Source organism: Mustela putorius, unplaced genomic scaffold (genome assembly GCF_011764305.1).
Source record: "Mustela putorius furo isolate JIRA1106 unplaced genomic scaffold, ASM1176430v1.1 tig00004007_pilon_pilon_pilon, whole genome shotgun sequence".
In the NCBI taxonomy this organism is placed as follows: Eukaryota; Metazoa; Chordata; class Mammalia; order Carnivora; family Mustelidae; genus Mustela; species Mustela putorius.
The window spans coordinates 6,684,963-6,699,691 of NW_025422145.1; the positions used below are offsets into that span (position 1 = coordinate 6,684,963).

The following is a 14,729-nucleotide window of genomic DNA, read 5'->3' on the forward strand; positions in this document are numbered from 1 at the left end:
GAAGCCTATTTCTCAGATGCCCTCCGGGAAGCTCCAGGCAAGGCACAGACCTTCATGGGCTCAGCCGGGCTCAGAAACCAGGGGTGTGGGGGCCAGCCAGGGCTTGGCGTCATCGGAGCCAGGTGGGCTGGGAGCCGTGGGCCTCCTGGGCCTCAGTCTTCCCCCACCCCAACAGGGATGCACCATCAGCAGGAAGGAGAGCCGGCATGGGGAGGCATCACAGGAAAGCTGGGTTACTGGAATTCTAGGACTCACCTCTGCCTGTCGGTGGCCATGCCCTGGGCCTCTCTGTGGCAGCCGTTGAAAGAGAAATCAGATTTTCACATATGATGAAGCACAGTAGAGGGAGGTGGGCAGACTCTGAGACGATCTGCAGACACAGCCTGAAGCGGGCTTGGATTCCGGCTCTGGCACTCGTTGGCTGTGTCGCCGCCTAGCAAGCCCCTGAGCTTCCCTGAGGCTTGGTTTCCACGGCTGTAGAGAAGGGATACACAGTGCTACTGTCCCCCAAACTAGGCGTGGTAAGGACCCCATCAGATATGACACTCAAGGCCCTGGTGGGGAGAGAAGTGCAATTCGAGGTGGTCAGGGACCCCAGCAAGAGGGTGGTGAGCTCCACTTTGCAGCAGTCCCCGTGGGAGGGGCTAGCGTTACCAAAATGGGCCCCCCCATACCCTGATGGCTGGGTTGGGAGCCCTCAAAGAGATCAGAGTTGAAGGGAGGAGTTTGGAAGCCCCAAGTCTTATACAAGGAATCTGGAGAAGTACCGAGGAAGGAAAATGCCTGGCTGGCTAGGAAATCTAGGAGGCTTCCTGGAGGAGGGGATGTCTGAGCTGGTCTTGAGGACTGACAGGTTTGACCACGAGGGTGGCAAGGGAGGCATGCCAGGCAGAGGAATCATTCCGGGCACCTGCTCTGCCTTCCTCCCTCCCACCCCACAGGGCCCCGAGCCTCCTCACCTACCCACTGCTCCTCTCTGCCCTTGGCCCTGGGGTCTTCAGATCCTCATTAGTGGAGACACTCCTTTCCCACGACATGGCAGCCACCATCACAGAGAAGGCAGGACAGCTTGATGGCACCACGCCTGGAGGGCTGGGCCCCATCCTTCCCCATGGGACCCTGCCCTCTGTCCTCCGGGGTTTCTGCAGCTAGCCTGGAACATCCCCTCATCTGTCCATCGTTCTAGGAAAACTCTTCCTAAACGAACAAAAGTAGGTTGTCGTCCTCCAACTCTTGCAGCTTGCTTTTCCCCATTAAGTACACACCAATGACGTTTTCCCAAAGGAAGAGATATTCCCAATCACCATTTTCATGGCTGGGGATGGTCCATGGTAGGGATGGACTATAACGAACTTAAGCGAGTCTGTAATCCCAGCAAACCTTTCCTGCGGCAGTTGAGGTGTGAGTGGGCAAAAGAATCAGAGCCCAGAACCCGTTCTGAGAGCTGATCCTGACTCCACTTCCTAGAGCTGTGTGACTCTAGGCAAGTTACTCAACCTCTCTGGTTATGCTCGGCTTCCTGGAAGATGAGGAAAGCACAGCTTCTTGTAGTGACATATCCTGGACAACTTGCGTGCCAGGTACTTCATTGAGCCAGTGCCCCACAGATGGACAAGAGATGTCCCATCCGTGGTGTCTGGGCGGCGGGGGGTGGGGCTCAGGGGTGATGCTGGTGGTGTGACTTGAGCCAGCCCTGAATTCACCATCTGGGGGTGGTGGTGGTGGTAAAGGGTTCGCTTGTGACTACAGCGAGGAAGACCCAGAGGGAGAAACTGCTCCCAGCTGCCTCTTCCCCCTCCCCACCCCTTCCAAAGAACGGCTGAACCTCCTAGAGGCTGGCTGGTCTCCCGATTCCCAGAACCGACTGGGACTGGTCCACCCACAGGGTGATGACATGTGTGCCTCTGCCCCACGAGTCCCAGCATCCTAGAAAGTCATCCTTGGCGGAGAAAACCCCACTCAGGTCGGCCTGAGCGCCAGCCCACCTCCACGGTCCCCTTCCTTTGTTTTGGTGCTGTCCTCTCCCTCCCCTTTTCATGGGCAATTTGCGCCCCACGAGGCTCTGCAGACCCTCTGGCGAGAGTCACTGCTGGGGACCGAAGGGTCCCCAGATGGGTGGGCAGATGGATGGAGGTACAATCTCCCCACTCCGGAGGGGGAGCCCAGCAAGAGGGCAAGAAAGCCCCAGCCTCAGCCTTCAATGGCTCACATCCCCAGCCCAAATTCCCCTGCAGGGATGGCTGGAGGCAGCCTCGTGCCTCTGGCCCAGAGTCTTTGCCACATGCCCCCTTTATTTCTGCCTCTCTCATGCAAGCGCTCCCTGAGGATCTCCCAGCCCGGGGACCCAAGGCTGCCCACTCCACAAGCCCCTTTCCCAGCTGCTCAGCTGCTCTGAGACTGTTTCTTGCAAAATGCCGCCAGTGAGACTATCAGAGGCAGTGGCGCTGGTGATGGTCAGTTGTGCAGGTGGGACCCAGACAGAAGGTGGACAAGGTCGTGGGCAGGAGGCCATCCTCCACCCGCCTCCTGGTAGGTGCAAGAAGACTACAGGAGGAGTCTAGTCTAGCCCCCCCCCACCTTGGCATGGGGCCCGATTCCACAAATGTTCACGGTCACTGCTATTATTTACTGCAGTGCTAGGGCTGGCTGCGAGGTGGGGTCTCAGCCCCCCAGAAGCTCAGCCAGAGTTGGGGGGTGCAGGAGGACCACCCCTGCCCCGCCTCCCCGGGATCTCCAAACTCCCCAGCAGCCATGGGCCCCGGGGCCCAAGGGCTCCCTCTCGGGGCTGGACACTCCTTGCTGAATGGTTGATACACAGTTCCCCCGAAAAGCCCTGATTCATTGTCTGCAAGGCCCAGGAAGGGGTAGGAGGGGCACCCGAGGCCGCCTTCATGGCCAGTGACTCAGGGGAACCCTGCTCAGGCCCTTGGTGTGTTATCCGTGGCGGGAGTGATTAAGCGTGGAGTCACGGCGTGTGCCATGCGCCCTGGCGACTCATCGCCCGGCCTCTGACCTCCTTCTGACTCAGGGCTGGCCTCTCCTCCCCTCCCCGGGGGGCCAGGCCCCTTCTCTGCAGGGGCTGGGGAGGCAGGGACTGCGCCTTTCATTCACGGACTCATTTTTCTCATCCGTCCATTCACGGAGTTAGATCAATCACGGTGGCTCATTCAGGCGAGTCATCAGCTGGGCCGGCCATTCATTCATTAGTAATGAGCCCAGTAACCCTTCTGTGGGCCACGCTCCGGCGGCGGCGGCTGCCTGTGATCCTCCCAGGGCCCAGGAGGAGGGCTGTTGCTGCCTGCTGTCCTTCTCGAGCCATGCCCTCCCCTCCCCGCCTCTGGACGGGTGACCCCTCCTCTGGAAAGGTAAGGCGTGTCTAGATCAGCTTTGCCCCAGAGGCAGGGACCTGGTTGGCCACCGTGTCCCTGGGCCCATCACAGGCTTCTTCGTGCTCAGCTCTTGGAGACTGGCCTCATGAAGGCCAACCGTCCCTGGAGGCTATGTAAGACCCCCTGGACCTGTGCTCACCACCCTCAACCCCCCAGGAAGGCCAGCACCTTCCCTCCCGCTCTTGGAGAACTTCTGAGACGTCCAGGGTTCCCACGGTCTCCTCATCCCCCGGACCCGGGTGGAAAAACTCAGCCCCTCTGTCAGTGCCTCCGCACAAACCCACATTCCCACGGGGCGTTTGGGAGAAGGACGGGTTTCCCAGAGTTTGGGGGTAGGGAGCAGACAAGGAAGGGGGTGGCCAGCAGGAACCCCTTTCAGACTGACAGCCCATGGTGGATGGCAGAGGGCTGGATGCTCTGATAGAGACCCCAGGAAGGCAGAGGTTGTGGGGGTCCTGCAAGGTAGGATTTCTCCGGTGATTTCGGAGAATCTCTGTGAGCTCCTCTTCCGCCGGGACATTCGGGGCATGTGCTGGTCTCGGGATGGGGAGTTTCCCCCCTGGGTCCTGCCCAGGTCACTTTGGCAGCTGCTCCGAGGGCATCGCAAGCCGGAGATGGGTCTTCCTACCACTGCTGCCTTGGCTTGAGATGGCTTGAGATGGCAGCGCAGTGGCGTGGAGCCGATCCAGACAGACCCCAGACTGCCCGCCCCCCGCCCACCGGCCCTGCCCCACCCCACCCCACCCCTGCCATTCCTGTCATGGACTTTCAGTTTCTCACGGGAGACTCCTTTCCCTCCCTTGCGTGTGGCCACGCTCCCAGCCCCAGTGAGCAAAGTGAAGCCCTCTTTCACGGAGGGGGAGCTCTCTGGGGTCCTGCTCTCATCCCAGTCCCTTTTCTGCCCTCCCTTGCACATTTCTGTTCCATGGCCAGATCCCCGGGCGTCAGATGGGCAGAAAGAGAGCCCACCTTCCCACGTGTCTCGTTTACCTTGAATTCCTTCTTTCTTGTTGGGTCCTGGGATTTCCTTTTCTTTCTTTTGAGCTTATCCCCCTAAGCACCCTCCCCACAGGGCTACCCAGAGCCCCCAGGGATAAAGCCCAGCCTCGTTGCAACAGCTCTGCCAGCCCCACACTGGACATCATTTGATTTGCACCATTCCAGGAAGGAAGTATGACTATGCCCACGAACCAGATGGGAACACTGAGGCACGGAAGGGCAGGAGGAGCCCTGCCTGGTGTGACGGGGAGGGGGAAACAGGGCCCTGGGGTCCACGCCTCCTGCTCCACCCACCGCCTGGGTGCCAGGGAGAGGCCCAGGACCCACAGGAACCCTGTCCCAGGCCACCTGACCACTCCCTCCCTCCCCAGAAGTGGACACGTGGCAGGATCTGCCATGATCCCCTGGCAAGGGTGCCCAGCGGGTAAACACCGGGTGTGGTCCTTCCTTCGAGGAACAGGCTGCCTGGAGGTTTCCTTCAAAGAAGTGGGTGAGGTCCTGCCCATCACGGCCACTGCACCCCCCCCCCTCTGGGGCCTGGGCCATTCCTTGGGCTGGGGCTATGCAGGCAGCAGCGCTGAGCCTCCTGGCTTTGCCAGCGAGGATGTGCGGCCAGAGGGTGAGATCCTGGCCTCTGAAGTCAGAAGGACTGGGTCCTGGCCCCTTCTCCGCCCTGAGCCACTCAGGGGCCCTCAGGCTGGTCACCGACCCTCTCTGGCTCTTGGCTTGCCCATCTGTGCAACGTGGTGGATTACAGCTCGCATGCAGTGGGGTGTGGCCAGAGAGAGAGAGAGAGAGAGAGACCCTGTGGGTATCCTTACGCCAGCCTCTCTGGGCCTCAGCTTCCTCCTCAGTGACATGGGGTCTCCTCATAGGCTCGGGAGGAGAAAAGGAGCCATTGCGTGCAAAACGGAGCAGGGCAGGGCAGTGGCGTGGCTGCTGGAGCTAACCGGGACTGTGGTCACCCCCCCAGACGTGCCAACAGCGGGCAGTTTCCTACTCACCCCTCCTGATGGCAGAGACCCTTCTCTCGTCACTTGCCAGCCTCTTCTGGGGCAAATGCACTCCCTTTTGGGGTAACCCTTCCAAGGACTCTTGTCTTGTGGTTCCTCCTAGCTCTATCCGTGTCCCCAGGGACAGGGGGAGGGAGAGCATCTTCTGCATGTCTTGACAGTCCCTGGGTCCCCACCCAGCCCTGGGAGCCCAGGACTGGGATCTGTCCTTCTCGGCATCAGGCTGCTCAGGTCTGGGGGTCCCCTGGGGTGTGAGGGAAATAGCTAGCCCCCCACCTCTCACCGAGATGCCCGGTTCTCCTCTCCTCCCGGGTGCGGGTCACTGTGCCTTGCAGTGACCTTGTGGGTCCTGGGCCTTGCAGTGGCTCGTGGAATGTGAGCAGGTGTCCCCTGTCGCCTGCAAACCGACCCACGGAGCTGGCCAGGGAAGCCCCCTCAAGCTCTCGTGGGTCTCTCAGCCATGTCCGCTTCCAGGATGTTCCACCAAGAAGCAGGTTGCCAGGCTCCTCTGCTTTCAGCTGGGGCCCCTCCAGCCTGTCCGGGTCTCCACGGCCCCACAGCCATCCCCCCGTCCTGCACTGAGCCGGGGTGGTCTCACCCGGCAACCACAAACAGGATCCCCGTGTCTACGCAGTCTCTTTTCTTTTCAAGGTTCTGCAGAGAAGTGAGATCAATGGTGTCCGTCGGGCTCCCGATGACTATCTCAGTGAGCGCAAGACGCTCGCCGTTCATCTGCACTGTCACGAATGGCAGGACTGGGTTCTTTTTTTATGGCTGGCTGTAGACACCACATTTTCTTTACCCGTTGACCCACTGGGGTCCCTCAGGCTGCTCCCGTGTCTTGTGACTTGATGCCGCCGTGACGGCAGGGAGGCAGATGCCGCTTGGACAGAGCGATGTCCCTCTCTTTGGACAAACACCCAGAAGTGGGGTTGCTGGAGCCTACGGGTGATTTTCTTCACCGTGTTTCAAGGAAGCGCCGTATTCTCCGTGGTGCCTGCGTGGCGCTTGGATTCCCAGCACGATGCCCCGGGGTCCTCGTGTCCTTGCCGGCCTCGGTCTCCGGTCTTCGTGACGGCGGCTGGGAAGGGGTACCCTGTTGCGGTGAACACATTTATTTTAAACCCCACACTTTGAAAAAGGGATTTTCGTGGAAAGGGACATTTCGTGATACCGGCCCCAGCGGAACACTAGTCTGGCCGGACACGCATGGTGGGGAAGAGGGAAGAAGTACAGCGGAAATCAAAGAAAATTGTCACTTCTGCCTTCAGAGGTGGCCTGTTGAAGGTGACGTGGGGGTGCTTCTAGGTTTTTCAGAAAGGGGGGAGCAGCACATGTTTAAAAGGCTGTTAAAGACCTGGCGATTCATAGACCTGTACCCCTGGGGCAAATAATACATTATATATTTAAAAAAATAATAATAATTTAAAAAAAAAAGGCTGTTAAAGGGGTGCCTGGGAGGTTCAGTCAGTTAAGTGTCTGCCTTCGGCTCAGGTCATGATCCCAGAGTCCTGGGACCGAGCCCTGAGTCAGGCTCCCTGCTCAGCGGAGAGTCTGCTTCTCCCTCTACCTGCTGCTCCCCCTGCTTGTGTGCTCTCTCTCTCTCTGACAAATAAATAAATAAAATCTTAAAAAAAAAAAAAAAAAAGATAAGAGGCTGTTAAAAATGGAGAAGCATTCCGTGGAGACTTTCTTTTTCCCTTTATGTGATGGACCAAAAGGGAGTGCAGGAGGGGTGGCTCTATCCCCTGTATCTCTGAGGTCACGCGAGACCCTCAAGGCATCTCTTCTGCGTGGGAAGCCCCGGCAGGCGTGTGGAGAACCCCTACAGGAGCTGGGGGCTGGGCTGGAGGAAGCCCCAAGCTCCCCGGCTGCCACCCTGCCCCCTTGGTGGTCTATGGATGCAGTGTAGGAAGGGGGCTGCCTCCTCTGGGAAACACGGCTGAGCCCCCTGCACTGAGGACAAGCACGCTGGGACACGTGGAAGGGAAGTTAGTGTGACCATCCACCCCTGCAGGGTCTGGGTGCAGAGCTTCCCGCTGGGCTGGAGGCAAGGTGCAGGTACTGGGGTAGGTCTATCGAGGATCCGTCCCAGTCTTGTCTCCTAGATCAGCGACCTTGGGCAAGACTCCTAATCTCTCCGTGCCTCGGTTTCTTTATCTGGAAAATGGGAGATCATGGCGCCCACTGCACAGGGCTGAGAGGCAACAAGGGATGGATCATGACCGTGCACTTAGCACTACTCCCAGTTCAGAGGCGGTGCTCGGTACAGGCTAGTGACTAAGACACCGGTGATGAAGGAGAAGGTGAAGAGAATCAGGATGAAGAAGCCAGCACATGTTCCCCTGCGCCCAGCCTTCAGGGTGCACGTCTTCCTGTGTCTCTCACCAATGCCCCCGCACGGCTTGGAAGCAGGGGAGGCAGAGGTCTGAGTGGCTCCAGAGCCTCCACAGTCCCTCCAACATGCCCCAGGGCCTTTGCACTGGCCTTTCCCTCTGCCTGCGATACTCTTACTGCCCAGACATCCCTTCCCAACCTCCTTCAATCCTTCTCCTTCCTAAACACAATCTTCCCCGATCACTATTTAGAGCTGCCGCCCCTTCCTCTCCTCCCCCGGCTGGCCCGACTCTCCTTCCTCAGCTCTCTCTGTGCTTTCTCGTGCACCTGCACTTGCTAGTCACTGTGGGATTCATGTGCTTATTTTCTTCAATGTCTGCCTTCCCCTACCAGGAGCTCAGCTGCAGACGGTGTGGAGTTTTGTCTGACTTGTTCCCAACTGCCTCCCCAGTGCCTAGTACAGTGCCTGGTGCACAGTAAATGTCCAATCAATGTTTGCTGAACCAATGCTCCAGCGACGGGGAAAGTGAAACTTGCCTCCCCGCCCACTGGGGCCTCCCAGATAGCGGCAGGGGGGGTGGGCTCTGCAGTCACCTTTTCTCAGTGACAGATGCCACCAAGGGCAGGGTACAGTTCCCAGGGTATTTTGGCAGGAGCTACCCCCAAAGGACTGTTCCAACCCAGGCAGATTGGCAAGAAGCCCAGAGTTGTTAATGCGAGGGAGATAAGCGGGTTCAAGAGAAAACAGTGAGATAGGGCATGCTCTAGACAAGTTCCTGTGAATTCTCTGGGCAGGTGTGTGTGGGGGGGTTCCCTCTGCCAAGGCAGCTGGAGCTGGCCAGGGCCCTGCTCAGGCCCATGGGAAGAGTGGCGTGGGGACTCTCAGCCTTGTTCTCTAACAGGCAAAGGGTACGGCTTGGAGCCTCACAGACCCTAGGCTCCTCCACTTCTGAGCTGGGTGACTATGGGCCTTGGGTTCCTCATCTGTAAAAGGGGGATAATGCTAGCACCAGCGTGTGGTGGTGTTTGGGGAGGATAAACTGAGATCAGGCATGTACATCGCTTAGCTGGGGTCGGCACGTGTGCAGTGCCCAGGAATCGGGAGTTGTTGCGATTCTAGCCCCTGCCATGCCACTCAGCAGCTGTGTGACCTTGAGTAAGTCACTCCGCCTCTCTGGGCTGGGTCTCAGTTGCTTCTCTGTAAAAGAGCACCATGCTGACCTTACAGGTTGCTGGGAGGCTGGATATCGGTGGGGTGGCGGGGGAGGGGGGGCTCATGTGCCTCGCAGGAGGTCTGACCCCTCCCCCTGCCCCACCACAAATGGTAAGATCAAAGTCAACCCCAGCTGGGAAGCTGGGATGGAGTAGGAGCAGGTAGAGAGAGGGGAGCGAGCGCCACAGGAATGCAGAGGATGGAGAGGGTACGTGTGAGGAAGCTCTCCCCAGAGGAGTTAGTTCTGAGCCCTGTTGGCAAATGGGAAGGAATTTACAACTGACAGCGCTTTGTGCTGGGGATGCTGGGGGGCGGTGGCGGGGGTGGATTGGCAGGGGTGAGGGCGCCAATGCTCTGGCCTTTCAGGAAAGCCAACTGTTAATTTGTAGCCAGAGCCTTAAAGTGATTTCTATCTCTACCAGATGGGTAATCCCCAGGTTCAGAACCTCTCCCAGGGATTGATAATATACAATGTGGACAAAGGTTTATGTCTCAAGCTGTTCGGCAGGATGAGTCAAAATAATAAAAGTACAAACACCTTCCAGGTCCACCCATGGGCGACAGCCAACCCCAAGGGACACATCCCGTCAGCGGACCTTTGATACTCTTTTCGGAAACGGAGCTTCCGGGAACACGGGGAGATGCTGAGACCACTGGGTTGGGGGGGAGCTGAATGTCAAAAGCAGGGCATGAAGCGACACCCACCGTATTATTTCAATGGCTCAAAGGCATAGAGAAAAGACTGGAAAGGAATCTGTCAGCAGAGGGTTCCCTGCCAAGAGCTGACCCTTAGTGTGGGACTATGGACAATACTACTTTTGGGTACTTTGCCGGATGGTCACCAAAGCTATGCAATCCTTTGGCAATTGGTGCAAGAGAAAAAAAGACAAAAATTGAACACATCAAAGAAGGAAGGAATGGAGGAGGGAGAAGGTAGTGGGCTGCTCTGCCCAATGCAACGGTCGGTTTTACCCCCTAAATACTTCCTGGGTCACCTGCTTCTCTTGTGGCCCCTCCGTGCTGCAGTGGATGCCTCGTAGGCCCAGGGATCTCTTGCAAAGAGTCCCATCTGTCACTTCTTGGCTTTGGACCCTCCTGCGCTTGCTACTGCTCCCAGCGGCCAGGTTTAGGAGCCTCGGGTGGCCACACAGGGCCACGCTCTGGGCACAGGCTCCCGTCAGGGCACACACCTGACTTTCTATCCGTCTTTCTCACCATCACCTGTCTGTGCTGAGCCCAGCCTGGCCCAGAAGCCACCCTTGCAGAGCGGGGCCTCGGCACGAGTAGTGCCTGGAATGAACTGGCCAGGTGGTTTCTACCCTCGTGGGAGGAGTACGTGTGGACAGGGAACCCCGGAGACCAACCCGGGGACCCTTGAGGGCGAAGCTACCCTCATCAGACCCATTCTCCAGATGAGGAGATAGAGGCCTGAGAAGTTGTTTCCTGTACCTTTTGTGCGAGTGGGAGGGCTGGAAAGGAATGGCCTGCCTGCTTGCCTGTCCGTGAGTCCGTCTGCTGGGAGAGCCTGGTCCCTGTGAGATCAGCGACTGTGTCCAGCTTGTATCCGTGTCTCCGGGGGCCCACACCTGCCCAGTGGCTAGTACACACACATTTCTGAGTGACGGTCCCCACAAGGAACGTGGGCCCATGGTCCTCGATTTGATTTTTAGAGAGAAGCCATCAATCCAGCTACTCATAGGCGATCTCCGCTTTGAAGATGTTGGCTCAATTTCTCTATAAAGCCCACTTGGGCGGCACGGAAGCTGCTGGTGCGGTACACGGGCTGAGGCCCAGCAGCATCCCCCGCAGCCACCTCCAAGGCCAGGCCCCCTGCCCTGCCAGCTCCCGCCCTCAAGGGCCTGCAGGGTCTCCCATCTTCCATCCCAGTCCCAACGAGGGTTGGCTGACGGGGGCTGGGGAGCTCGATGGGCCCACAGCCGCCCTGCCTGAAGCCAGGCCCTTCTCACCAGGGCACAAATCAACCACAGGGAGAGTCTGTGGCTGGCCTCCTGACCTCTGTGCTCTAGGATGCAGTCTCGAGGTGGTTCTGGGAGGTTCTTCGGGGGGGGGGTGGTTTGCAGTGGGGCCTGGGCGTCAGGGCGCTCTCTCTGCTAGCTCTCCTGCGTGTGGATCACCACCTGGAAACCCAGCTGGTGCCCACGGCCTTGTCTCTGGCTCTGCTCTCAGCATTCTTCAAACTGAAAACAATGGGATTTGGAATGTATTAAATGAAAGTAATTCGAGGTGTGCCAAGTGCCAGGAAGGAAGCCAGTGGACACTGGTAGAAAAAAGCAGGGGGCTGTCTCTGGAATGGGCTCTGGCAGGTGACAAGCCTGCTGTGTTGGGGTGACCAGAGGCGTAGCTGCTGCAGGTGCTGAGGTGGGGGAGGGTGGCTCGGAAGGAAGGTGGGTGCACAGGGCCTGTCCCAGGAAAGGGCTTCCGGATGTGGCTGCAGTGAGGGACAGAGCGTGGCCAAGGCTTATTCTCATCCTGACTGCCCTTCAGTCACCTGAGGGCCACAAAAGGATTCCATGGCTCAGCCCCACCCCAGGGGCACTGGCTCGAGGCACCTGAGAGGGGCCTGGGCAGCGGGTACTTCCCAAAGCTCCTCTTTGCTTCTAGCTGGGCTGCTGGTGAGGACCACCAGCGAGGTGACCCTAGGTTAGGCCGGGCGTCAAGGGCTTGGCGTCCTTGTCCCCACGATACCACCGAAGCCCCACCCAGGGCTGGTCCCGGTTTACCCGTGTGCTCCAGGACGGGTGGCTGAGGAGTAACAGTGCGGAGACTTGAACCTGGTCTGCTGGCTCTGAAGCCACCCGGTCCTATGTGAGGCTTCGTTGGAGGCAGCAGCTGCCCCAGCTCAGACACCCGGCGAGGGTTGGGGGATGCAATTTCTAATGGTGGCAGAGTGGAACCCTCAGCTGCTCCTGTCCTTGTCAATGGAACCGACTAGATTCTGTCCAAGGTCTCCGGCTAGCCTTGGGAAGGCCTGGAAGATACCAGACAGAAGAGAAACAGAAGGAGCCTCAAGGCCGGGGCGATGGGCGCAGACACATGAGTGGAACTCGGGCTGTGGGAATGTGGGACTTTGTCCAGGAATGGCTCCTCTCTCCCTTCCGTCCGTCCGTCCACCCGTCCGTCCATCCCACATTCAGAGACAGCACACAGAAGGCCAGGTCCTGTGTCCAGCCTTGCGGAAACTGGTTCAAAGAAGACACAAACCTTGCCTTTAGGTGAGTCTACTGGAGAAGGAAGATGAATAAAACAAAACAAAACAATAAAAGCGAAAAAACGAACGCAGGGTTTGTGCCCTATGAGAGCTCTTCTGACCTATGATGCGTGTGTGTTACAGCAGCAGCCCCCATCTGGGGATCCGGAGATTTTTAACAGGTACAGGAACACAGACTTCAAAACCAGAGGGAGCTGCTGCTTCTCTTTGATCAGTCCTGTCGAGAGAAAGCCTTGGTTGGGTGCTTGCAGGTCTCCTAACTCCAGCTTGTCTCCGGATTTCAGAGACAGGGCAGGGCGGGCCTTGGGCCCGGAGCCCTGGGCAAATCATGGGAGGTGGTTCAAGTTCAACCATACGGATTTACTTGTATGGTACATACTTGTACGGGATCTTTAATTTCCAGCAAATTGTGGGTTGAATGGTGACTCTTCCCTGCCCCCAAAAGATGTGTCCCCGTCCCCACCCCCAGCACCTGGGAATTTGTGACCTGATTTGGAAATAAGGTCTTTGGAGATAGAATGAAGGATATCCAGGTGAGACCATCCTGGATCAGACGGGGTCCCAAATCCAACAACTGGTGTCCTTCTAAGAGAAGGGAGATCTGACATCACTGGGGGACAGAGGAAGGACCGTGAGAAGGTCTGGGCAGAGACAGGACCCACATCAAGACTGCTGGGACTGCCCACAACACCAGAAGCTGGAGGGGACGGCGGGGAACGGATGCTCCCTCTGAGCCCCCAGAAGGCACCAGCCCACCTGACCCCTTGACCTCAGACCCCTGGTCTCCAGAACAGTGCAGATACGTTCCTGTTATCTGAGGCACGCGGTCTGTGGTCATCTGCTATGGCGGCCCCGGGGAACAAATACAGTCAGCAGGATTTTGTGTTTTGGTTTCCAATGGTAAAGTCTCTCGCTTCTGGAGCACATTGAATTTTTAAGGTCAGTCGACAGTGGAGGAAATGACAGCCCAGGTGTGCTGAGGCGGGTGCCTTTTGGAGGGAAAGCAGGCCGAGCCAGGTGCCATGGGGCCCGGCAGCTGGGGGGGGGCGCTAAGGGCCATGGCGCTCAGGTTCTGGGGTGGATGAGGTGCCTGGAGGGCGGGGGGGCACCTCCTGGGAAGCCCCATGTGTTCCCGTCTGGGTGATTCAGACCTGTCTTTCTTTGGAGAGAAGCGCATCAGACGGGGAGGGTTTTTTCCCCCCACCGCTTGGAAGTGCCGCGAGGTGTCAGGATAGGAAGGGAAGGGGGTTTCCAGCAGGAAGCCGTTTCCCTGAAGGCAGGACCCAAGGTCATTCGCTGGCAGGATGCTGTCTCCCCACGCTCACCTGCCCCTCCACCTGCCAGGTGCCATCACAAGACGTGGGGACAGGCTGGCCAGGCACCTGCACCAGTGATGATATCCCCCCCCCCCACACTCCTGCCGGGCACTAGGTGGCCCCTTCCTGCCCAAGGGCACACAGCGATCCTGGTGAAGCCTTTGAATCTGGTGCGGGTGCTTCCCAGCGTGCCTTACAGACAGGAACCAGAGACAGGAGAGCAAAGTGACGAGTCACAGGCCACCAAACAAGCCCAAGGCCTTTCCCGGGTTTGAGCCTGGGCTGAGAAGGGGGCGGGGGAAGCTGCCACGGAGGGAGTCATGCCCAGAGCTCCCCAGGCCTCCAGCCCTGAGCTGAGCCCTTTGCATGAGTGACTCCCTCTGGCCTCATGACCCACAAGACTCAGATCTGTCCTGAGTTTGTAGATGAGGAGATCCAAGGACAGGAGGTGACCTGGCCATGGCCACGGCCGCAAGGCTGCTGAGTGCCAGAGTCTGGCTCCGGATTCTGCCTCCTGAAGAGAAGACGGCATTTCCCTGAGAGCCGGGAGGCTCATGCACGGCACAGAGGGCCTTCAGCCAGACCACATCTCGGGGACTCGGGGACTAGATCTGGGGAGTGCCCGGCTGTGATTGTGGACAAGCATTCCAGAGAGTTCCAGCACCCATTCACTTGAGAACTACTGTTCCACCTCCTCCTTCCTGTAAACGGCCTGAGGACACTTGGCCCAGCAGCTCGGGTCTCAGGTGGTGCGGGCAGTACAAAACACACGGGCCTGGACTTGCACTCCAGGGCCCTTGGGAACATTGCTGAGCCCCACGGGCCTCAGTTTCCTCATCTGTATGAAGGCGGTGCCATGCTGCCGGCGCCTGCCCTTCGGCCCCCTTCGGCCCTCACTGCCAGTGCCCGACTCCACAACGTGGGTGCCTGTGCCTTGGCTGGCCCAGAGAGACCCTCTGGAGGGAGCCTCCACCACTTGCTGTCCCCAGTTCTGCGCCACACCCCCTCTCCCCAGGCCCATCTTCCCCCTTCTCCTGGAAGATCCTTCCAGCAAGTTCCTTTTTCAGAACTGAAGTCCCCGAAATGCGTGCGTGCCCACGTGCCCGCGAGGCAGGGCTGCTCTGGGGAAGGGTGAGGCAGCACCCAGCAGGCCGCGGTGCAGAGCAGGATCCGAGCTCCACCCAGGGACCCCCATGACTTCGCTGCCCCGTGGGCAGACTTCTGAGGAACTGA

The 14,729-nt window shown here is 58.6% G+C and overlaps 1 protein-coding gene across 1 annotated transcript in view; it reads right to left on the reverse strand.

The window, feature by feature from the left end:
- Positions 1-5,670: 5,670 nt before the first annotated feature.
- CLEC16A (C-type lectin domain containing 16A) overlaps positions 5,671-14,729 on the reverse strand; it is a 215,986-nt gene continuing 206,927 nt past the window's right edge. The window contains exon 24 of the mRNA XM_045072138.1: positions 5,671-6,497. Coding sequence (XP_044928073.1) covers positions 6,370-6,497 — 128 coding nt within the window. The 3' untranslated portion in view covers positions 5,671-6,369. The remainder of the gene's footprint in view (positions 6,498-14,729) is intronic.